The 25,074-nt window shown below is 43.1% G+C and overlaps 1 protein-coding gene across 5 annotated transcripts in view; it reads right to left on the bottom strand.

Annotated features, from left to right (window-relative positions):
- The window catches only part of CD2AP (CD2 associated protein), a 141,818-nt gene that overhangs the window by 101,516 nt on the left and 15,228 nt on the right, over window positions 1-25,074 (bottom strand). For all 5 annotated transcript variants that reach the window (XM_075923393.2, XM_075923392.2, XM_075923389.2 and 2 more), the window contains exon 2: window positions 4,565-4,725. In XM_075923393.2, coding sequence (XP_075779508.1) covers window positions 4,565-4,725 — 161 coding nt within the window. The remainder of the gene's footprint in view (window positions 1-4,564; window positions 4,726-25,074) is intronic.

Below are 25,074 nucleotides of genomic sequence, written 5' to 3'. Positions count from 1 at the left end.
CTGCAGGTTTGTCTAACAAACTGAGCTGTTTACTGGTTTTCTTATCTGATTACCAGATGACCTACAGTCTCTCACCTGTTCTTTAGCCTCAAACCCATTTTCCATCACATGGGATGTTGCAAATTAGTCAGTTTGGCCTAAGGCCAGCTCCCTTAAAGGGCCATCCCACTCTATCAGGCAGCACCACTGTTGATAACCTCCACAATGAGAAGGGATATATCGGCCATGAAGATTAAAACTCCCCGGTTACGTCTACACTGCAGGTTTCTTGCACAAGAAAGGCCATTCTTGCGAAAAAACTTGAGTGTCCACACTACAAGCCCATTGTTGAGCAAGAAAGTTTATAGTAGATCGTTAGAAGAAATGGCTTTTTGAGCAAGAGTTATTCCTCTCCCCACAAGGAATAAGCTTTTTTGCAAAAGAGCTCTTGCACAAAAAGGCTAGTGTGGACGGGAACAGGGGTTTCTTGCGAAAGAAACCCCTATGGCTAAAATGGCCAACGAAGCTTTCTTGCACAAGACAGCTCCACACTGCCATGGACGCTCCTGCGCAAAAACACATCTCTTGCACAAAAGCACATGGAAGCATGGATACGCTCTTGCGCAAGAAGCCTGCAGTATAGACATAGCCCCCTTTTAGTCATTACAAAGAAACAGTCCCTTCCAGGGAAGAGGCAGAACAGAAGTTTGTGCAGCCTGTGCCTTACACGCTCTGAATAAATGGAAGGATTCATAAAAAACAGCCTTACTGAATTCCCTAGAAACTAACCAAATATCTCCAAACGCCACCTAAAACATAGTAAACCATGTTAGTAGCAATTCCTCCATCAATTTCCCTCCCACCTCACCAAATGGCCGAGATCTTCAACAGAGAAAGCATATCACTGTATCTAGGGATGTTAGCAAACGAGTAATTAATTGTGTAATCAACAGAGTTTCTCTTAATGACACGATTAACTGACAAGGGAGGAAGCCTCAGTCCTGGCTTGTGCCGGGTTTGGGAGCTACTCCCCGCTGTGGCTCTGCAGTTTACATGTACTAAGAGCTGAGCAGGCTGGCAGTGGGGGCTAGCTCCCAAACACAGTGCAAGCTGGGACTAAGCAAGGCAAGGAGGATGCAGAGCAACCCCTCCCTGCAATGAGCAGCAGCCTCTCCTGCCGCTCACCATACTGCGGGAGGTAGGGGACAGACAGCACTGCAGAGATGGTGCTGGGGGAAACTGGTTTTTAAGCCTACTCCCACCCTCACTGCCTCTGATACAGAGGCAGCAAGACGGGAGGGGAGGGAGAATGTGAGTAGTCGAATAGCTCGACTACTCACATCCTTAGCTGTAACCCACTTCTAACTCAGAACACACAGGCATCAGCATAAGTTACTTGCTTAAATATAGAGAGCTAAGCACACAAGTACTAATTTGATTTTTTTTTTTAAATCTGTCTAGTCCAACAAAATCTAGCTGAGGTATTATTCTGTGGCCTAAAGCACTGTTTCTCAACCCTTTTATATTAAGTACCCCCTTCTTTAAAAAAATAAATAAAGTACCCCCAGTACCTACAGTTTTCAGACACACACATTTTTTTTCTACCATTGCAACACATTTGTTTCAACAACTTAATCGTAGCCGGGTGGGCGATGAAATTTTTGGGTGTAAAAAGTACAAAAATAATAAAGTACTGTAAAACTTAAAACAAAAATTCAGTTTTCTCCAAATCTCAGTTATGTCGAGTATGTCAACACACCTAAAGGTACTCATACCACTGGCTGAGAAACACTCGCCTACAGCATCTATATGAAGGTTTCTTGGCAGACACAGTGTGAACATATATAGAACAAAAACTTCATCCACAAATCAAATGAAAACCAATATAAAGACAGGCCACAAACACAAAGGAGTACAAAAATAAATCTGTCGGTGTAACCATAGACCTAAACCAATCCCATGTTACCTTTGTTTTGCTGTTAGTAAGAAAAACGGTCTTGTGGGCTAACCACAAGACCTGTCAGAGACCTGGTTTCTATTCCTTTCTCTTCCACTGAGTTCCTGTACGTAATTAGGGAAGTCACTCAGCTACCTCATGAATTTAACAATTGCAATACAAATTGAATCTCCCTGGTCTATCACCCTTAGGACCCAACTACTCCAAACCAGAGAGTTTGCCAGACCAGGATGAGATCAATGCCAGCCCCTCTTCTATAGCCCAGGCTCTGCTCTCAGCTCCCCCTCTTCCCTCAGCTGCAGCTTGTGCTCTTTCTCTTGTCTCCCTGAGCTTAAACACTGCAAGTAGCTGATCTGCAGCACTCTAGAAGCTCTGGAAGGACAGAGAAGGAGTTGCTAAGTGCAAGGACAGAGGTGCGCATTGGGAGGAGTGGGGAGCTTGAAGTAGATTTTTCACTATGAATGCTCCAGCCCTGGAGCACCCACAGAGTCTTCAATGATGCCAATCAAGAGATGTTGCTGAATGAGGGAATCCTGAATTAGAGGGTCAACGTCTATAAGAAACAACAAAGTAAGCTCATTAATGTTTACTAGAACAAAAAACAGGACTATGTAGCACTTTAAAGACCAACAAGCTGGTTTATTAGGTGATGAGCTTTCGTGGGCCAGACCCACTTCCTCAGATCAAATAGTGGAAGAAAATTGTCACAACCATATATACCAAGGATATAATTTAAAAAAATGAACACATATGAAAAGGACAAATCAAATTTCAGAACAGAAGAGAGAAGGGGAGGTAAATGTCTGTGAGTTAATGATATTAGAGGTGATAATTGGGGAAGCGATCTTTGTAATGGGTAAGATAATTAGAGTCTTTACTCAAACTTAAGTGTAAAGTGTCGAATTTGAGCATGAATGACAGTTCATAGGATTCTCTTCAAGTGTAGTCTTAAAAGGCCTTTGAAGCAGGATGCAGGTAATCAAGTCGTTGAGACAATGTCCTTTCTGGCTGAAATGGCAAGAAACTGTTTTTTCTTTGTGATCCTATTTAATATCTGTTTTGTGGGCATTGATCCTTTGGCAAAGTGTCTGAGACATTTGTCCAATGTACATTGCAGATGGACACTTTCAGCACATGACAGCATAAATTATATTTCTGGATGCACAAGAATATGTGTTCTTATAAGTTATAAGCTCTTGGCCTTGTCACCAGACCTCTCTATCCCTGGGTTCTATGGCCCAATAACATCCGTAGTCCTGTCAGACCAGGGATGTTGCCGGACCAGAGAATACAGGTTTAGGGAAGTACAACCTGTATTTTGTAAAGGAACCAAGTATAAATTATATTTCACAAGACAGCAAGTAAAGACTCTTGTCTACACTCTTATAGTTTCTAAAACTATAAAGGTTAAAACAATCTTCAAATTTCAAAAGTGCATTATGAATCAACAGACATGAAAGATCAAGACAACTACATGGAATATAAGTGATGTAATATACCATATTGGAACAGATGAGTGCTTAATATCGGATTTATCAGTCATACTACTGGAGGTATGAAGTACTTTGTAAGGAACAAGCAGAAAACATTTGTGAATAAGGCTAAAAATTAAGCATTCCTCTTTTCTCCTCAAGGCTAAAAATAAAACTTGTTTTTAAAAAATTCACTGTACTTATGTTTTATGTAATTACATTATCATAGCAATGCCCCAAGTCCAAACATCAGAAAAACAGGCAAAACTGGAAAAAGAAAGGAGATAGTGTCAGTATTAGGAATGTAATAGTGTAGTGGAGGCTTATGTATTAACTCTACCAGCTACACACAACACTCCCCTCCCTCCTCTGCATTTTAAGTATTTTTGGGAGCTGGTGTGCAGGCACACTGGCTTCATTCCAGCTCATGCTGCCAGATCCCAGTAGCGAGGGTAGCTGCTGGGACTCAGCATAAACCAGGACTGAGCCAGCATGTCTGCCCACCAGCTCTCAAGCTCCTTTTAAATGCAGAGCTGCAGTGGTGGTAGCATGAGCCAGCATGCCGGCTCTCAAGCTCCTTTAAATGCAGAGCTGCTTATTGGTTAAACTTGTAACCAACAAAAATGTTATCTGCTACATGATTACCAACTTACACACTTTCTAACATCCTAGTCAATATACAGACTTTAAAATACTGACACGAAAGTGAACAGACATGACCATTAGGGATGTGAATGCTTAAACTGGTTAACCAGTGAAGGTTGGAACAGCTCCCCACCTGCAGCTGGCTGGAGAAAACCATCCCTGCAGCAGGCCTGGACACCCCACAGGCCTTTCCAACCAAGATGCCAGAGCAGCCCCTGCCTGCAGGGCACCCTGGCCCACCACAGGCAGGGGCTATTCCAGGCCAGCTATGCAGCCTCTATCCACTGCAGCCCTGCCAATGCAGAACCTGCCTGCGGGGGGTTGTGGAGGAGAGCTGCAGACCAGCAGCAAGGGGGTGCTTTAAATGGGATAATACATCCCTAATCACCATTATTACTTTTAACCTTATTCTGAAATATACAAAGCATTTATGAAAAACACTGACGAATTAAATCAGTAAAATGGCCACAAAAATGTAATGATAGCAATACTGTGAATTTAAAGCACTTACTTTAACAAAATTGTCAGGGAACATGCCCCTTTTTCCATTCAGCTCCCCTTCTAACCATCCTTCCTCTTCTAATATTTTCACATTTCTGATGATTTCTCCAACTCGAATTGTTAACTCATCATCATGTATGGCATCATAGTCATACTCCACGATATAGTCAACTAAGAAGGAAGAAAGAAGTAGTTAGGCATGTGGAAATATGAAACATCTTAATTTTATGCGCGGCAGAAAGTGATTTATACAGAAGGCTGTGAGTCTTTCACAAAGGTCATGAAAGTCACAACTTCTATGACTTTCATGTCTTTCTGGGACCTCCGTGACATCTGCAGAGACTGGTGTGGCTGGCTCAGAGGCTAGTTGACCAGGCCTTGGACCAGCCACTATGCCATTGCTGGGGCAGTCTCGGGCCACTGCACCCACTTCCCCCAACAACAGCTGGAGTATGGGTGTGGGAGGGGCTCAGGGTTGACAGTTGGGGAACCAAGGACAATGGAAGCTGCAGAGGTGGTGTCTGTATACAGTGACAATGCGCAGAGGTAGGAGCTAAGAGACACGTTGATGCTTCAGAGGAGCCTGGTAGGGAACCTACCAGCTTTGCCAAATGAATCTCACCCTGGTATCCTCTGTGCCATTCCCACCCCCAGCATCCATGGCACCCCAAGTCATCTCCCCAAAGATTCCACTGGGGTATACGGTACAAGTCACGGACAAGTCACAAGCTATACATTTTTGTTTACTACCCTGTGACCTGTTCATGACTGTCACTTAAAATACCCATAACTAAAACAGTCTTATGATAGATCACACAATAAAGAGTTCTTTTGACCAATTTTTGGTTGTACAAGTGGTTTTATAAACGCTCATGTGAATGTGCTATTGTCTCCTACGTAGGGATGTAAGCGAGTAGTCGACTATCCGATAAGCTTACGCTTATCAGATAGTCCTCTAGTGATGCAACTAGTTGCTTCCCCCTCCTCCCCCCCTTGCTGCCTCTATCGGAGAGAGACAGCAGGGGCCGGTGCTGGGGGATAACCAGCTTACTAGCTGGTTCCCCACAGAACTATCTCCGTGGGGGGCAAGAAAGGTAGAGGCACAGCGGGAAACGGCATGAGTGGGGACTGAAGCAGTCTCCGCTGGCCCTGTGCTCCCTGCTGGGCTTCTGCTTTTGAACTGTAGCAAAAGCCCGGCAGGGCTCTTGTTATAGTTTAAAGGCAGAGGCGCCTTTATCGACTAATCAAATAGTCAATGGAAATCCCATTGACTATTCAATTAATCTAAATTTAACATCCGTTCTCCTACACATTTAAATTTTATTATGTGCCTAAAAATAACAGTTCCTGTACAAAATTTACACTTCTTTGAAAGTTTGGGTCAAGAAATATTAATCACAGTCAGAACAAGTACATGGCTTTCAACAGCAAGCTTCATTTGCACCACACACAAGAGCACATTGCACCTAAGTTTATTGTAAGCTGTATGCCTGCACAGCAGTTTATCAAGGGTTGAACAGGTGCCTCTCCCCTGGGGCCAAGAGCTGCTCATGGCTTCTTTTAAAAAAAAAAAAAAAAAAAAAATCAGCTGACTTATTTGCCTAGATGTAAACATCCACTAACAGTATTAGTCAAATTTTGGACTTGTATAGTGCCCACCTACCTTCCAAAGAAAATGTAACCTTACTTCATCTCTTCAAAATAGACAAGTACATTCCAATCCTAAACATGGAGGAACTAAGGCTTTTGAATATCAAGTGACTAACCCAGCATCCAACAGAAATCATGTTTTACAAGAAAAAGGAGAATTACCTCCCTCGGTCTAAGAATGATTGAAGAACAATACTATCTCAATAGTAAACATTGATTTCTTAAAGAAAATCCCCACTGCACTATAAAAAGATACAACAGGTTGGGTAGAATTGTAATATGAATATTTTGTTTATATATTTGGTCACTAAAGTGAGATTTTCACACAGGAGCCAAGTAACCCAGGCACTCATTTGTATGCAGTTTAGTCTTTAACAGTTGTCAAATTTCACCAAACAGAAGCAATGCAAAAGATCATTTTTAGAAAGGGTCAGTGATCAGCTCTACCAAACCATTATGATGCCATCACTAATGTTACATTTTGTTTTGCACTTTAAGGAGTTTGATTTGATTGTTTTGTAGGAAAAACAGTATATCTGTCCCAAATTTTCAGCCCATAAACACGGAACAAAGTTTGAATTTTCTGGGACTTTTCAAGAGAAATCAGTTAATTAGTTTCCATATTCTAATATCTTAAAAATTGGACACAAGCAAGTTCACATTCTGAGTCTCATGATTTTTCAGGCACCTTTTTCAGAAAATCCAAAAAGCAAATATTTGTCAATAGCAAGAGTTGGATGGGCTTACAAGGGATATGCAATCATTTTGTTAATTAAGAGAGAGAGAACGTAGTATTCTTCACCAAAAATGAATCCTCTTATGTTATAGTTACCCAACAGATAACGTGGTGCCTGATAGGTCAACTCCAGCCATCACTTACAGCTGGGACCCTGTAAGCCAGTATTGGGAACCTGTGGCCCATCAGAGTTCTGCGTGCCCACAAGACATTTTGCTAACTGCTGCCCAAACATAGGGTTTCCTGATTCTGCTGGCTTCCATCCACATAAATTTTTCCCTCCAGTGTTACTAAAGTGACATGCACAGAAAGCAAGGACACGTGAAGTAAAGTGTATGCTGATAGCACAGAACACTGACTATGAGCGCAGTGTGCTCCCTCCGCATCCAATCAAAATGCTGCTTTGTTTCAATCGGCACACCCCACAAATTCTAAATATGCAAGCGCTCTTAGGCAAATTAGGCTATTCCAGGAAATAGTCTTCGTTATGACAGTCTTATGATCGAGATGAAAGATGGCCAATCATGCAGCCCACTCACTAGCCTTGCTTGCCTTGCTGTAAGTTCTCTAAGGTAGATATCGCTTTAGGTGCCTTCCAAGTCCATTCCTTATTAGTACACCAAATTGCAAATCTGTTTTGTTTTAAAATTCTCTAACTAAAGTCCCTTTAAATCAAAACAAACAGTATCATTGAGATGCTCAGAAGGAACAGCACATTCACTAGCAGCACAATAAGTTATTTACCCATTAAAATATCGAATGTATGCAATGCCTTGTTGCAATATAGGTTGAACATCTCAAATCCAAGACTCTCTGGTCCAGCAATGGAACATAGATGTTGCTGGATCGAAGAGTCAGAGGCCAAGAGCGGGAGCCACATGGGAGTCCTGCAGCGACTGGGGAGCCCCAGTGAGCCCCACAGCGCAAAGGGGAGCCCAGGAACGGGGCTGGCAGAAGAACACTGACCTCCCCTGTTCCAGCAAACTCCCTGGTTCGGGATCCCTGAGGTCCGGAGGATGCTGGACCAGAGCGGTCCCACCTATAATTATCAAAAACAAATTGGCAGTCCTTCATGAAGACAGAGAGAGAGAGAGAGAGAGAGATTTACTACCTTTCTGAAAGCCACCCAGATCCAAAAATATTTTTAAAAAGGCACAAACTTACAGTTTCTTTACTTTTCAAGCTCAATTCTTACTCATGACAGTGCCTAGCATTTTTGCCTTTTAATATGCAAGATCTATGAAGTAGCAGCCTGACTAATGGATAAGCTTCCCACTTTGATTAAATACTTGAATATACAATATTCTTGCACTGACTTTCCAACAAACGAGCAGGGGAAAGGGGATTAGAATTTAAGGTAATTGTTATTTTTCCAATATTGTGGTGTTCTCTAAGGTGTAACATTTACTAGCCCAATTAAATAATTGGGCTACAGGTATTTTAAGCCCTATGTACTTTAAATTTATGTAGTCTATACATTTTTATAAGGGTGCTGTTATATGTTTTCTAAGTCACTAATACCAACATGTTCTTTTTTAATATTGGACACATTGTGGTTCTGGTTGGTGACCTAAATGATTCCATTAAAGTATTCAATGAATTTTCTCAAGCATCTTATTTTACAGTCCCATGTGACATGCAGCTGTACAGTAGCTGGCCAAGTTTGTGGCAATTTAACGTTAACCACTGTATCTCTCTCAAGAACAACTTTCCATTGCTCAGCCATCAGGATCTTAAGAGTCAGTTCTCAGACGACATGATCCCTAGCCAACTCTATTCACTGACTTAGTGATAAGGCAGAATGAAGTTCTGCTTTTTTTGGATGTCTGCCACTCTTCCCCTGCTCTGTCTGCAACTAGCTTGATACATCAACACCCACCCTTCCACAGGCATTTTCTGTTTATGCCAGCACTTCCTCTTTCAGTGACAGCCTGCCCAAAAAAGAAAAATTAAAACCAAAAATAGAGGACTAAAAGCTAGACAATTCAAAACAAGCAACTTAAATTCAGTTGCTCTAAAGTAGGGGCGGGCAATAATTTTTGGCCAGGGGCAGAGCCGGCCCAAGTCATTCAAGCCCGCCTGGCCCCGAGAGTGCGGCACCGCTCCCGGGAGTGCGACGCGTGCGGCGCCCCCTGCCCCCGGGCGCCCAGCCCATGCACAGCCCCACCCTGAGCTTCTGAGTGCATGCGTGGCCCCGCCTCCAGAGCGAAGCACATATGTGGCCCCGCACAGCGCCCCCTACAATTGGGTACCCCGGGCAGTAGCCCAGTCAGCCCATAGCTTGGGCTGGCTCTGGCCAGGGGCCACTTCAAAAATGTTTGAAGTAGCCCCAGGCTTCCCCGGAAGGGGCAAGGTCAGGATGCTTCTGGACTTTCCCACCCACAGACCATGATTGGGCTACAGATATTTTAAGCTCTACGATTGGTCTGTGGGTGGGGGAGCCACTTTGCGCCCCCCCCCTTCTTGCCCTGCCAGGGACATAGGTGCTTAGAGGGAAGAGGCTGCACACACTCCCCCACCCCCAGGCCAATTGGGGTCTGGGGGAAAGGGAGTGCATGAAGCTTCCTCTGCCCTGCCCCCACCCTGCAAGGAGTGCACAGCACTTTGAAATGCCATGTGCTCATCGCAGGGCGGGGATAGGAGGAAGGAAACTTGGTGTGCTCCTCCCACCCCCAGGCCAATCAGGCTTTGGGGGCGGGGGAGCATGTGAAGTCTCCTCCCACCCTGCCAGGAGCATGTGGCTCTTCAAAGTGCTACATGCTCCTGGCAGGGCAGAAGAAACTTTGTGTGCTTCCCTGACCCCAGGTCTTAATTGGCCTGGGGGCGGGAGAGCCGCAGGGTCTCTGCAAGCCAGATTCAGCACACAGAGACCCTTTTTCCCCACCCCTTCTCTAAAGCTTGTCCATCTGAAATCCCTGTTGGGTTTGTTCAAGCACTTTTTAGACGACAAGGGATGTATCAATAACCTACCAATACATGTCAAAGCGAGAATGAAATTTTACTAAGCCAACATGTCTAATAAAGAAGCTGGTGAACTTAGAGGGGAGCAAGAAAACTGAAGAGACTATACAATATCATTATGTACATCAAACTGCCTACATTACAACAAAATATATGCTTTTTCCCATCATTTAAAACTGCCTAAACAACATGAAGTACTGCATACACTAAAAAATTACACTGCAGTAGCCAACTCAAGTAGCAAATTTTTAAGTTTACTTCAGGACAATTAGCATGGAGATTTGTAATAGGAGAGAATTTAAGGGCATTACAGAAGTTTGTGAAATGTTTCCCAGCAGCCTTCCAAAGATAAACAAGGGTTTGTTCCATGTTATGACTCTCCCTTTCAATTTCACAAAATGCACCTTATGGTCTATTGACACACATACAATTTAAAACACACTAAAAAGTTATCAATAAAAACTGCAAGATCATCTCCCAAAAGCAAACTACTCCTTAAACCAGGGCTGCTCAACACACAGCCCAAGAGCCGCGTGCAGCCCGTTTGTTTGCGTCCCGTGGTGCCGTTTGGGTTTATGCAGGGCTTAACATGTGGCACGCGGGTGGGAGCCTTTGAACATTGCCTCCCCTGGGAACACGTTCCACAATGGCGAGTCATCTCTGAGGTGGGGCGAGCAGTGAAAGACACAAGCAGATGGGCTGGCTGAAACAGACGGGTACAGGGTCTCAGAGTTTGTAGCCCTCAGGGAGGAGGTGCTGAGAGCACCAGGGCATTGTGAGAAGTGCTGGCTGCTTAGCTTTGTGGACGAGCCTGAGAGGTGCTCACACTGGCCACGTTTGGGTCTGGCACCGCAGCTTAAGGCTTAAACTTTATATTCATGCCTGTCAGTGTGAAAAGCTATTTGCATATACATACTTAAGTTGCGGCCCTTGGCACATGTTGGGAGTATCATTGTGGATTCGGGGCTTCCAAAGTTGAGTAGCCCTGCCTTAAACTATACTCTCGAAGAACACTTAACTAAACAGATATGCCTTATAGAATACTCTGAACTACCAAATCAGCCAGGGAAGAGAATTCTAATTGAGTATTCCTCACTGGAAGGACTGCTGACTTGTGAGTCTTAGCTAGTCTCAACAGCAGCAAGAATATAGCCCAGAAAACATTTGTAGGTCTCAATCAACACTTGAATTGTACTCAAAGCTTAGTCAGCAGCCATCTCTGGAGAACAGAGGTCAGACACTGCATGTGAGAAATTATGCTAAGCGGAAAGTAGCATTATGCAGTTTCTTCAGTCGTAGAGCTCTATGCAAGCCACACATAGAGGTGAGAGGAATTTATAACTAAGGGGATGGTCAAATGTGTAAAAAAACAAACAAACCATGAATTCTAACCAATGAAAGTGGAACACTTCTTGTTTTGCTACCAAAAGAAAGCCAAGGATAAAGGGTTCCACAGAATTGCAAGCTGTGTTAAGAAAAGATGGCCATATCACCTCAAACATTGGCTCAGATACTGTAGTGTAGAGAACCTCATGCCTCCCCTAAATTTCATTTATCAGTCTCTGAAAGCTTTATAGGTGACTCTCAAAATTGCTTAAATGGAACAATGCCAAAAGACTTTGGAAAATAAAAAAGGTTAACATTTAATGAGATTAAATCTAGAGTACTATATAGAGGTGTAAGAGAGTAGTCAGTTGACTACCTGATAAACCTAAGCTTATCAGATAGTCAAGTTGACTACTCAAATATAGAGGCAACAAGCAGAGGGATGGGAAAGGAAGAGCAGGAGCCGGTGCTGGGAGGAGTCGGCTTAAAAGCCAATTCCCACCCATCACCATCTCCCATCCTGTGCTGAGTTGTAACCTCTTCGTTCCTTTATCCCCCTTCCTCCTTTCTGCATTGCTGCTTGCTGCCATCCCACTCCGCTTCCAGACTAGGGGAGGAGAGATGGGGAAGTGGTGAACCTTCCATTTCCCCCTTCTTTCCTCCCCTTGCTCCCTCCCCGGAATCTCTCTCTTTCCTCCTGTCTTCCCTTCCCCACCCATGCTCACATTTACCTCTGTAAATGCTGTCCCCTCTGAGACTGCTGGTCATCTGAATAAATGGGCTGTGCCCACGAAAGCTCATGATACCATCTACATGTTTTGTTAGTCTATAAAGCGCTACCAGGCCATTAGTTGTTTTTTTCTGTAGCAGGCTAACTCAGCTACCCCCTGAAGCTCCATTCCTAACAAGAGTGGTGGCAGGCATGGATGGGGATTCCGGACTCCTGCCATGACACCTCCTGCCAGTGTCACCATTAAGAAGGCCCTCCGGAAGGGCCAGGAGACCAAGAAGGGCAAGAGCCCCACCCAGAAAGTTAAACTTCCTGTGATGGTGCCTCACCCCCTACCGCACTCCAGATGTCTGCTGTGGCTTCTCCTCTTCCCCACCCCCCCTGCTCCCTCCACCAGTTCTGGGGGCAATGGTGTTCCGACCACAAGGGTATACATCCAGGTAGCCACCCCCCAATGTGTTCCGGCTGCCTCCCAGAATCCATCCTCAATAGCAGCGGCCCCTTTCCCACTCTAACCAGAAGGCACAGGGTCCGTTGCCTCCTGGTGTCAGCCTCACCCCATGTGGAAACCTATGTGAGGGCGCTAGCATGTGTGTGGGGGTCCACGGTTGTGGTGGCAGCCTCTAAGATGTTCGGGAAGGTGGAGACATCAGCTGGAGAATCCTCCATGGCACTGTGAGCATGGGTGTGTACTTGGCACAGTTCACGCCTGTTCCCGACACTTACCCCCTTCCGTAGCACGAGGGAGACCATGGTGCACATGGAGCCCTCTTTCGGCTACTCCAGAACCTCTTGTTGAGGTTCTGGCTGCACTTCTCCCCTCACCTATTCATTTATGCACACGCCATCCATGACCCCACAAAGTCATGGGACCTCTTCATGAACCTCCTCCTGGCTATAGGCAAAACAGCAATTTACAAGACCAAGGAGCAGAGGCTGGCTGAAGGAGATGCCTGCGACCGTGGGGCCTATTTCCGCTCCTTTATCTGTTCACACAACTGCTGGCTCTCAAGGCCTTCAAGGAGTAGTGGGCGCTGTCCAGGGTTCTCTGCTCTGTGTTCCCATCCAGTTCCCTCATTTTAGCCCTTTGGCCTTCCTGTTTCTCTCTCTGTCTGTCTCCCATAATCACTTGGTGTTCTCAGCTCTACGGACCCCCTTGCAGGCTGGGGAGTGGTTCTTTAGATGTGTGGGCTTATGCCTGCGCACCTCCCAGACTCCAGTATGACTACTTTTTTATAGCCTTCTGCTCTGACCCTGTCATAGCTGGCTTATCTGAATTACTCAGGGCTTATTCTGTAGTGTAGGCCAGCCTTAATTTTCCTTGCCTGTAATTCAACACTGAGGGCTTGTCTTCTCTCACCATGAGATCAGTGCTCTGTAGACTGATGCTTTGGGGTTCAATTTAGCAGGTCTCGTAAGGATCCACTAAAATTAACCACTAATGGCGCCCCCATTGACCCTGGTACTTCATGGGATCACACGGAGTAAGGAAAATTGATAGCAAAGTTTCTCCCACCTACCCACCCACAGTGGAGTCGCTGCAAAAGTTCAACTTAGGTACATCGACCCGAGCTACAAAAGTCTCATGACTGGAGTCAAAATTCTTACACAGTGTAGACCTATCCTGACATTGCTATACACTAGGGGCTCGTCTACACTGGCCCCTTTTCCGAAAGGGGCATGTTAATTTCACAGGTCGTAATAGGGAAATCCGCGGGGGATTTAAATATCCCCCGCGGTATTTAAATAAAAATGTCCGCTGCTTTTTTCCGGCTTTTAGAAAAGCTGGAAAAGAACGTCTACACTGGCCCCGATCCTCTACACTGGCCCCGAACGTCTACACTGGCCCCGATCCTCCGGAAAAAAGCCCTTTTCCGGAGGATCTCTTATTCCTACTTCGAAGGAATAAGAGATCCTCCGGAAAAGGGCTTTTTTCCGGAGGATCGGGGCCAGTGTAGACGTTCTTTCCGGCTTTTCTAAAAGCCGGAAAAAAACGGCGGACATTTTTATTTAAATGCCGCGGGGGATATTTAAATCCCCCGCGGATTTCCCTATTACGACCTGTGAAATTAACATGCCCCTTTCGGAAAAGGGGCCAGTGTAGACGTAGCCTAGGATAGTACTGCTCTTGTGTTTAACACTCTTCATACAAATCCCACATTTTCATAACAGATTCTAAAGCCCATCCTTATTTATAGAAATACACTTAATTCTTGTGATGAAGACATACAGCAGTATGCTACACAAAATGCAGCTGATATACACACGTAAACCCTTGCATTTGCTTTGGAACTTATGTTGTTCTTCTTTGAATTAGAAATGTTATGTCTAAGGATTTTTTTAAATAGTTAATGTTTGGAGGCACTCTTCAAAAGGAAGAAATGTTCCTTTATCCTTCTTTTTATCTTGCATTGAAACATGATTAATATATGCACTTCTGGCATAATACCAACAACTGAATGAGTCTCTCTCAGTAGCTAATGCACCCATCTTGGTGGTATCTGAACGTCAATAACTCACTTGAAAACAAGGAAAGTGAAATGTAAACAAAACAAAAAAACCCTTAAGCTAAAACCAATGCAAGCAGCACTGCTTAGGATACTTTGAGCTTACAATACAAAAATCTTACTCTCCCTTCTTAGTAGTCATCTCAAAAACAACCTCTGAGTATTCTGCTCCATGAAGTCTGATGAGTATGAACTTTATACAAATCTTCACCTCATAAATGGAAAAACAAAACCACTGCAGCCACCCAGGCTCAGTGCACCACTGAACAACGAACGCAATGTGTCATATTTGGAAGTTGCTCCCAGGACCAGTCCTAACAGCCCCGGGCAGACAAAAATTTGTCAAGCCAAAAAAAAGGCGAAACCTGGGAGGAGGATTTGGGAGGTCAGGCCAAAATGCATTCGTGGCCCCTTTAATTACCGCGTGTCCTGAGTGGACCATGGACCTCCCTTAAGACCAGCTCTGTCAGTGACCCCAGGCAACTGCTCGGCTCACCCACCCCTAAGACCAGTTCTGGTTACTCCAATGTCTTTACTCCCAAGAACAGTGCTAGACACAGTGAGAGAGATGCAATGGGAAATCCATAATGTACTGGTAAAACAAAGGCTATCAAGGTGAACTGTAAGTAGAGAAGACCCTGCCAAAGCCAGTATTACCATCAGATGCAGTAAACCACTCCAAATGGTTCATTCTGTTGCTTATCATTTGCTTCATGTCCTCTCAATCGTTTCTTTCCTTCTTGCTAATATCTTAAACCTTGTCTGAGATTCAGAAGCAAAGTTACTGACATTAAGAACACAAAAAAAACACTTAGTAAAATTATTGTTCAGCAGAGCCAACAACTACTGTAAACCACCATCAGTTACATATGAGGATTTTTTTTAAAAGGTTATTAAAATGTTTTGGCTAAAATCACATAATCTAATCTCGTTTTTTAAATTATGCAAAACAGCACTGATCTGTTTGAAGAGTTAGTACTCAGAGAAACGTAATCTATATAGTGTTGATATTAATTTTCTGAAGTCTTATACAGGCATTCTCTAAACGGTGCAGATTGGCTGTTTGCTCCATTCTCAACCTCTTTACCTGAACCTCTCACTTTATGAGCCCCTTCTACCTCCTCCTGACCCCTCTCACTTCCCTTCCCTTGTCCTGTCTTTGTTTTGCTTATCACTGCCTACCAAAAGCAATTCAAAAATATATAACAAAAATAGCGGAGCAAACAATGGTTTGCCGCCACCACACTGTTCAATCTGATAAGAGGCAGAAGCAGCGAGGGGGGCAGGCTTTTAAGCTGGCTCCTCACAGCACCCACTCCTGCTTCTCCCCCCACCCTCCTCCTTGATGCCTCTGATACAGAGGCAGCGGGAAGAGAAGGAGGAATGTGAGTAGTCGAGAAGATTAACCGATAGGTCTAGGTTTATCGGTTAATTGTATACTCGACTACTCACATTTACATCCCTACTTCAGACACCTCCCAGGATGTAGTAACATGCCCTTGTTGCTCCTAGTAGCAGAGCCAGCCAGAGAGGCTCCACACACTGCCCCTGACCAACGGTTCCTCAGCTCAAATTGGCCAGGAACCAATGGCTCTGCAGCTCCCATTAGCTGTGGGTACAGAGCCAGGAGGAGGGCATGGAATCTTGAGCACCAGCTTTGCAGCTCCCATTGGTCTAGAACCCTGGCCAGTGGAAGCTATAGGGCCAAAGCTGTGGGTAGGGTGCAAAGGAAAGCCAATGGGAACTGCAGAGATGGAACCATTGGGACAGCACATAGCGACTCTCTAGCTACCCCTGCATCTAGAAGGCACTGGGATATGTTGCTGCTTTCCAGGAGGCACCTGAAGTGAGCACTGCTGGGAGTCCACACCTTAGCCTGTCTGGGGACAACAGGGCTTTTAACTGGAAACCCTATGCAGCAGTAGAGTCAAAACACCCATGATGTCAGCAGAATTAAAGAAAAACTACTTCCCCAATGCACAGAATGTGACAGTCAGATGTGCTGACCTATCGGTACAAAAGCATATGAGTCCACTGTTGAGGTTATGCATTAAGTACAGGGTTGATGAAGTGATATACTTACTGCATCTGTGTATCTGATGGAACGCATTTAAGTCTAATGTTACCTTGAAGTATTATCAACTGGGCTGCAGACAATATGAGATTCAGAACGCTTCCTCTTAAATTCTTATTTCCAACTTCAAATGTTTTGGGATGCCTGAGATGTGTCTTGACACAACCTTGATTTTCAGTAAACATGGTTTTTGTTTTCTTAGATGACATTCTGCCACAACTGCATTTGTTATATGAAAGGAAAGTTACAAATCCCAGTTTTTCCAATGATGTAAGGCATATGGTTTTAGGCATAATATTTCACAAATTAAAAAACCTTAAAATATCACCTACTTCCCCGTCAAGTTGGGTTTTATTCCAGCATTTAATAAGACAAGTCCTGCACCAATACATTTATATTTCAATTCTTGTCTTTTGCTTCACAGCATTTTCATTAATCATTATATTTTAGTTTGTGCTGTCATCTGCCCAAGGCATCAATTTATTTATATGGATAAGAAATCACAAGAATGATCAACCGAAGGGAAAAAAAAAAGTATTCAGCTCTTTAAATTAATTTTTTTGCACAAAGCAAAAAACTGATTTTACAAACAGGAGTTTATTTCTGAAGGAGGAAAAATTCTAATTCCTATGAGTTTTCAATCAAACAGGAAGCTTACAAGAAGCTCTGTTTTCCTGCAAAGTAAGCAGCACTAATTATATGTCCTGGAGGACACAGAGCCACATCTACAAGCAAATATAGGGACTGCAGGCCCAGTCTCACATCTACACTGCTTAAAAAAAAAGGCGGCTGGCACAAGCAAACCGATGTGGGCTTGTGGTACAGCACTGTTTAACTCCATGCTCTAGACCTAGCCTGAACACCTATACTGGTCTCTAGGACTCTGTAAGGTGGGAGGGCCCTAGAGCTGCACCTCCAGCCCTAGCCTGAATATCCACATCGCAATTCAATAGCCCCCTTAGCTGGAGCCACATGACAGAGCCCAAGTCAGCTGGCACAGGCCAGATGCAGATGTCTAACTGCAGTGTAGACCTACCATTAGGCACACTATTAACTTCATATACTGCAAAATGTTCCACTGAAGTTACACAGTTCATAAGCCTTTTAGGATCAGGGCTTTCACTTGCTCTTACTCATTTTATTCCCAAATCCTAAGAAATGATGGTAGTCTTACACAACTATCATATACAAGTTCATCAATTTGAATATAGCATTTATTATAATATTTCACTAACTTGGGGACTGCCAACATTTCTGGACAGAGTAACTAAGAGACGGGTAGTGGATCAATAAATCTCAGAGAGATGACAAACATATGAGTACCTAATGGACAAATGCGGATAGCCACATTTTTTTATATTTGTATTTTTTTAAATGCTTCTCGATTGTGAAAAAGCAATGATAACTTCAGCCAAATTCTAAATATAGAGTGCATCATTTTAAAAAAGGGAACTCTCATCTAGCGTTCATAGATGAAGTATAAAGGGTTTGCGTCCTTATAGATCCCACAGGATTCACTGGGAAGCATCTCAAGCTCAAGATTCCATTTACACAGACCCCTTTCCAAATTGTGGCATAACTATACATAAAACATCTGACATAAGAACGTAACATAAGAACGGCCGGATTGGGTCAGACCAAAGGTCCATCTAGCCCAGTAGCCTGTTTGCCGACAGTGGCCAGCACCAGGTGACCCAGAGAGGGTGGACCGAAGACAATGATCAAGCAATTTGTCTCCTGCCATCCCTCTCCAGCCTCTGACAAACAAAGGCCAGGGACACCATTTCTATCCCTGGCTAATAGCCTTTTATGGACCTAACCTCCATGAAATTATCTAGCTTCTCTTTAAATTTTGTTATAGTCCTAGTGCTCACAGCCTCCTCTGGCAAGGAGTTCCACAGGTTGACTACACGCTGTGTGAAGAATAACTTTCTATTATTCGTTTTAAACCTGCTACCCATTAATTTCATTTGGTGGCCTCTAGTTCTTCTATTTAGGGAACTAATAAATAACTTTTCTTTATCTGCCCTCTCCACGCCACTCATGATTTTATAGACCTCTATCATATCCCCTCTCAGTCTCCTCTTTTCTAAACTGAAAAGTCCCAGTCACTTTAACCTCTCCTTATATGGGACCCGTTCCAAACCCCTAATCATTTTAGTTGCCCTTTTCTGAATCCTTTCCAAGGCCAAAATATCTTTTTTGAGGTGAGGAGACCACATCTGTATACAGTATTCAAGATGTGGGCGTACCATAGTTTTATACAGGGGCAGTAAGATATTCTGTGTCTTATTTTCTATCCCTTTCTTAATTCCTAGCATCCTAGTTGCCTTTTTGACCGCTGATGCACACTGTGTGGAAGTTTTCAGAGAACTATCCAGAATAACTCCAAGATCTCTTTCCTGATTTCTTGTAGCCAAATTAGCCCCCATCATACTGTACATATAGTCGGGGTTATTTTTCCTGATGTGCATTACTTTACACTTATCCACATTAAATTTAATTTGCCATTTTGTTGCCCAATCACTCAGTTTGGTGAGATCTTTTTGGAGTCCGTCACAGTCTGCTTCTGTCTTGACTATCCTAAACAGTTTGATATCATCCGCAAACTTTACCACCTCACTGCTTACCCCTTTCTCCAGATCATTTATGAATAAGTTGAAAAGGATTGGTCCCAGAACTGGCCCTTGGGGGACACCACTAGTTACCCCTCTCCATTCCGAAAATTTACCATTTATTCCTACTCTTTGTTTCCTGTCTTTTAACCAGTTCTCAATCCAAGAAAGGACCTTCCCTCTCATCCCATGGCCATGTAATTTACACAAGAGCCTTTGGTGAGGGATCTTGTCAAAGGCTTTCTGAAAATCTAAGTATACTATATTTACTGGATCCCCCTTGTCCGCATGTTTGTTAACCACTTCAAAGAACTCTAATAGATTAGTAAGACATGATTTCCCTTTACAGAAACCATGCTGACTTTTGTCCAACAAATTATGTTCTTCTACATGCCTCACAATTTTATTCTTTACTATTGTTTTGACTAATTTGCCCGGTATTGAAGTTAGACTTACCAGTCTGTAATTGCCAGGATCGCTGCTAGAGCCCTTTTTAAATATTGGTGTCACGTTGGCTACCTTCCAGTCATTAGGTATGGAAGCCAATTTAAAGGATAGGTTACAAACCACAGATAATAGCTAAGCAATTTCCCATTTGAGTTCTTTTAGAACCCTTGGATGAATGCCATCTGGTCCCGGAGATTTGTTAACATTAAGTTTTTCTATTTGTTCCAAAACCTCCTCTAATGACACTTCAATCTGGGACAGTTCCTCAGATTCATCACCCACAAAGGACGATGCAGATTTGGGAATCTCCCTAACATTCTCAGCCGTGAAGACTGAAGCAAAGAAATCATTTAGTTTATCTGCAATGGCTTTATCGTCCTTGATTGCACCTTTTATATCTCGATCGTCTAGGGGACCCACAGGTTTTTTAGCAGGCTTCTTGCTTCTAATGTACTTAAAAAACATTTTGTTATTTCTTTTTGAGTTTTTGGCTAGCTGTTCCTCAAAATCTTTTTTTGCTTTTCTTATTACATTTTTACACTTGATTTGACAGTGTTTATGTTCCTTTCTATTTATCTCACTAGGATTGGACTTCCACTTCTTAAAAGATGCCTTTTTGTCCCTCACTGCTTCTTTTGCATGGTGGTTAAGCCACGGTGACTCTTTTAGGTCTCTTGATATTTTTTTTAATTTGGGGTATACATTTAAGTTGGGCCTCTATTATGGTGTCTTTAAAAAGTTTCCATGCAGCTTGCAGGGATTTGGCTCTAGTCATTGTACCTTTTAATTTCTGTTTAACCTCCTCATTTTTGCGTAATTCCCCTTTTGGAAATTAAATGCCAGAGTGCTGGACTGCTGAGGTGTTCTTCCCACCACAGGAGTGTTAAATGTTATTATATTATGGTCACTATTCCCAAGCGGTCCTGTAACGGTTATCTCCTGGACCTGATCCTGCACTCCACTCAAGACTAAATCGAGAATTGCCTCTCCCCTTGTGGGTTCCTGTACCTGCTGCTCCAAGAAGCAGTCATTTAAGCCATTGAGGAATTTTATCTCTGCTTCTCTTCCTGAGGTGACATGTATCCAGTCAATATGGGGATAATTAAAATCCCCCATTATTACAGAGTTCTTTATTTTGGTAGCCTCTCTAATCTCCCTCAGCATTTCAATGTCAGTATCGCTGTCCTGGTCAAGTGGTCAGTAATATATCCCTACTGCTAATTTCTTATTATTGGAGCATGGAATTACTATCCATAACGAATGTATTGAACATGTTGATTCATTTAATATTTTTATTTCATTTGATTCTACATTATCTTTCACATACAGTGCCACTCCGCCACCCAGCTGGCCTGCTCTATCCTTTCGATATATTTTATATCCCAGTATGATTGTGTCCAACAGATTTTCTTCATTCCACCAGGTTTCAGTGATGCCTATTGTCAATCTCCTCTAATACGATGTACTCTAGTTCATCCATCTTATTAGTCAGACTCCTAGCATTTGTGTAGAAGCACTTTAAAAATTTGCCACTGCTTATTTGTCTGCCCTTCCCTGATGCATTGGATTCCTTTATATGCGGTTGTTTGTCTGCTCTGGCCCATGGTTTGTTCTCTCCCTTCCTCTCTTTCTGACTACATCTTAGAGAATCTCTATCAATGGATTCTCCTCTAAGAGAAGTATCCATCCGATTTATGTGCATCTCCGCACCAAATCGGCTTTCCCCCATCTCTTAGTTTAAACATTACAAAGGCCATAGAGCAGTTTTTAGTGCCAGCAGTCTGGTTTCACCCTGGTTTAGATGGAGCCCATCCTTCCTATATAGGCTCCCCTCTCCCAAAAGTGTCCCCAATTCCTAATAAATCCAAACCCCTCTTCCCTACACCATCGTCTCATCCACACATTGAGACTCTGAAGCTCTGCCTGCCTACCTGGCCCTGCGCATGGAATTAGAAGCATTTCCAAGAATGCCACCATAGAGGTCCTGGATTTCAGCCTCTTTCCTAGCAACCTAAATTTGGCCTCCAGGACATCTCTCCTACCCTTCCCTAAGTCATTGGTACCTACATGTACCACGACCACTGGCTCCTCCCCAGCACTACACGTAAGTCTATCTAGATGCCTCAAGAGATCTGCAACCTTCGCACCAGGCAGGCAAGTGACTACACAGTTCTCCCGGTCATCATAAACCCAACTATCTATGTTTCTAACAATCAAATCACCCACTACTAACACCTTCCTCTTCCTAACAACTGACATTCCCTCCCCCTCAGAGGTATCCTCAGTGCGAGAGGATACCGCAACATTCTCTGGAAGGTGGGTCCCAACTACGGGATGGTTTCCCTCTGATCCCATTTGATGATCTGTTCCCTTGAGACTTTCATCCTCTTTAAGAGCACTGGGGCTCTCAGACTGGAGGTGGGACAGTACTAGTGTCCCGGAAAGTCTCATCAACATCTCTGCCTACCTCCCTTAGTTCCTCCAGTTCAGCCACCCTGGCCTCCAAAGCCCAAACTCGGTCTCTGAGGGCCAGGAGCTCCTTGCAACGGGTGCACACATACACCACCCACAGGCAGGTAATCATACATATTACACTTGACGCAATAAACAGGATAGCCCCCACTCTGCTGCTGGGCTTCTGTCTCCATATTTTTATGAATAAGCTTAAGTATAAACTGGGCTTATTAAATGTCTGGAATATAGATTATTACACAAGTTAGGTTTAAAGAAGGTCAGGAGTCACTAGCACCCTCTAACCTCCCCCTCTAAACTCCCTCTCAGCTGCTCCTGGTCGCTGACTCACAGGTTTATCAAGCCCTGGTAGTCCCTCCCCCTGACTGAGGCTCAGCCAATTAACAGAGGCTTCTACATTTCAAACCTTTTAGAAGCTCCTTCAAAAACACACACACACACACACACACACACACACACACACACAAAAGCTCAGCACACAGCAAATAATACACACACACACACACACACACACACACACACACACACACACTACAGCCAGCCACTTACCACAGACTCTTTCTGGCAGACTCATCTCTTACCTGCAGTTAAGTAGACCTTAAACAAGGCCTCTGGACATTACCAGAATAAAAATATGCTTACAGGCATTAATCCAAAATGATTTAAGTAAATCCTGAATTAAGTTTTATTGACTCAAATTTGAAGTTAAAACTACGAAACAAGCATTCTTACTAGTTATAAAAAGAAAATTGAGGCTACAAGTACAACAAAACTTCACAGTGCCCTTTCCACATTATAGATTTGTCTGCATAAGAAAGTTGTGCCAGTTAAACTAAAATCAGTAGAAAAAAAAACAGATTTAGTTAAATCAGTGCAACCTTTCTATCAGTATAACTGCATATATACTGGGGATTGTACTGATTCAGCTAAATAAGTTTTTTTTTATGACTTTGATCAGTGCAAAAACTGAGTATAGACATCAGAGTTTAAGGACAGAAGGAATCATTTAATTTGACTAAAGCAAATGGTAACCTGGATAGTCAGTTTAAAACAGGTTTATTTCTATTTAGCGTGAATTGGTAAGGAATCCATTTAAGCTAAAACAAAATAAGGCAATAAACCCAAAGAGGTAAGTTAACAACAAGTGACACTAAAGTTCAGAAAGGGAGATTTCAGTAAGATGAGACAAGCAGCAAGTCAAGAAGGTCAAAAAGCCTAACGAACAGGAAGTGATATCTTTAGAAGTGGCATGTGATTACGTAAGAAAAAAAAAATCTCAGAAGGCGCACATACTACTTAAAAAAAGAAACCAGGAAGGCAAGTACAGTACATCATCAATGTAACTAAGAGGCAAAGTAATCTGAGAATTTAAAAACTGTGAAGAAAGACAAACATGAACATAAATTACAATAGGCAAAATGTAAAAAAATACAATTGCTAAAATCAATTTCAAACAATATCTAAAGATATAAAAAAAAACAAGAGACTGAATGCATCAGAAGCCGGAAGCCTGCAAAATAATCAATCAGACCACGGGCTCTCCGTGGTTAAAACAGCACTACTGAGAAGTTAAGCATAGCTTAAACTAAACCAAAAAAGCCCACATTTATGCTGATGTTAGAGGATCCACACAGCTGTTTAACTAAATCAGAAGCCAGACAAGTTATCACATATTTTGATAAACCAATGCAACTTTCGAGTATAAACTTCATACCACTTTCCCTGACCAGTATAGATGGGGATTTTTCACCTCCATTCCCACCAAAAACAGAAAAAAATATCTTATACTGTCTAGTTTGATGTGCACAGTTCTCCTGACAAGTTCAGGTGAAGTGTGCTACTAGTACAAATAGAAAAAAGAGAACAAAATTATATGTGCTTTGTGGAGAACTGATGACTTTCTGAAGCTTCAGGGGGTAGCTGAGTTAGTCTGTATAGGATAAACTTAAAAAACCACAAATGGGCTGGTAGCACTTTATATACTAACAAAACATGTAGATGGTACCATAAGCTTTTGTGGACACAGACGAGTTTTTTCCCCACTGTTGAGGCCCTCACCGTCCAGACAGGATTTTAGTTTTATAGTCATTCACAAAGCTCCTATATACAGTTATAAAAAAAAAACCCTGTAAATTAAAAAAAAAAAAAAAAAAAAAACAGGCAATTGGATCATTTCATTGTTCCTTGTCCTAGGAAAGTAGTACTGGAGACTTGGACACTTTCTTAAAATCTCAGGTCAACCAAATTTCCAGGAAAATCATTTAAATTATTGCCTTGTTAAAAATAAAAAAGTGCTACAGTTACAGGGTAACTGCACTTTTATTCTCTCAACATGATCTTCTATAGGAGTGCTCATTCAGATCTCAAGTTTCCAGCAGTAACTCTTCTCTGAGCAGGGACTCCTACACTTCAAAGTCCCCATCAAAACAAAATGCATAACAGTCAGTGCCTGTCCACAGCTCTCTTTCCAAGAGCTATAGACAATGTATTGCCAGTGTTTGCAAGTTACCACACAGCTATTACTTAGGAAGTACATTTATTCATAAGGTAAAAACATTACATGAAAAACATAAACACGAGTTTCTACAGGCTTATTAAAAACACAGCAGAGGTCACCCATCAGCTTTATAGGGTTCTTGGATATGTGGTCATGTATGTTTACCGGGTCAGAAAATGTGCTGGTCCTGAGTTAGTATAAACTAGAGATATAAGCGACTAGTTGACTTGTCCCTCAACTAGTCGCTTCTCCCACCCTTGCTGCCTCTATCAGAGGCAACAAGGGGTGGGGAGCAGGAGCTGGTTCCCCCCCAGCACTGTCTCTGAGGGGCACAGGGGCAGCAGGGACAGAGCACAAGCTGGGAATCAGCTGATTCCCATCTCGCACCCAGTCCCAGACACTGCACCTCTGCTTTTTAAATGTATTAAGAGCCTGATGGCTATTAATACAGGCAGTCCCCGACTTACTCAGATCCAACTTATGTCGAATCCGCACTTACGAACGG

The sequence above is a fragment of the Pelodiscus sinensis genome, chromosome 3, assembly GCF_052426305.1.
Source record: "Pelodiscus sinensis isolate ZL-2025 chromosome 3, ASM5242630v1, whole genome shotgun sequence".
Classification (NCBI taxonomy): Eukaryota; Metazoa; Chordata; order Testudines; family Trionychidae; genus Pelodiscus; species Pelodiscus sinensis.
The sequence above is the reverse complement of the archived record's forward strand: the minus strand, read 5'-3'. Positions and strand labels throughout refer to the sequence as shown.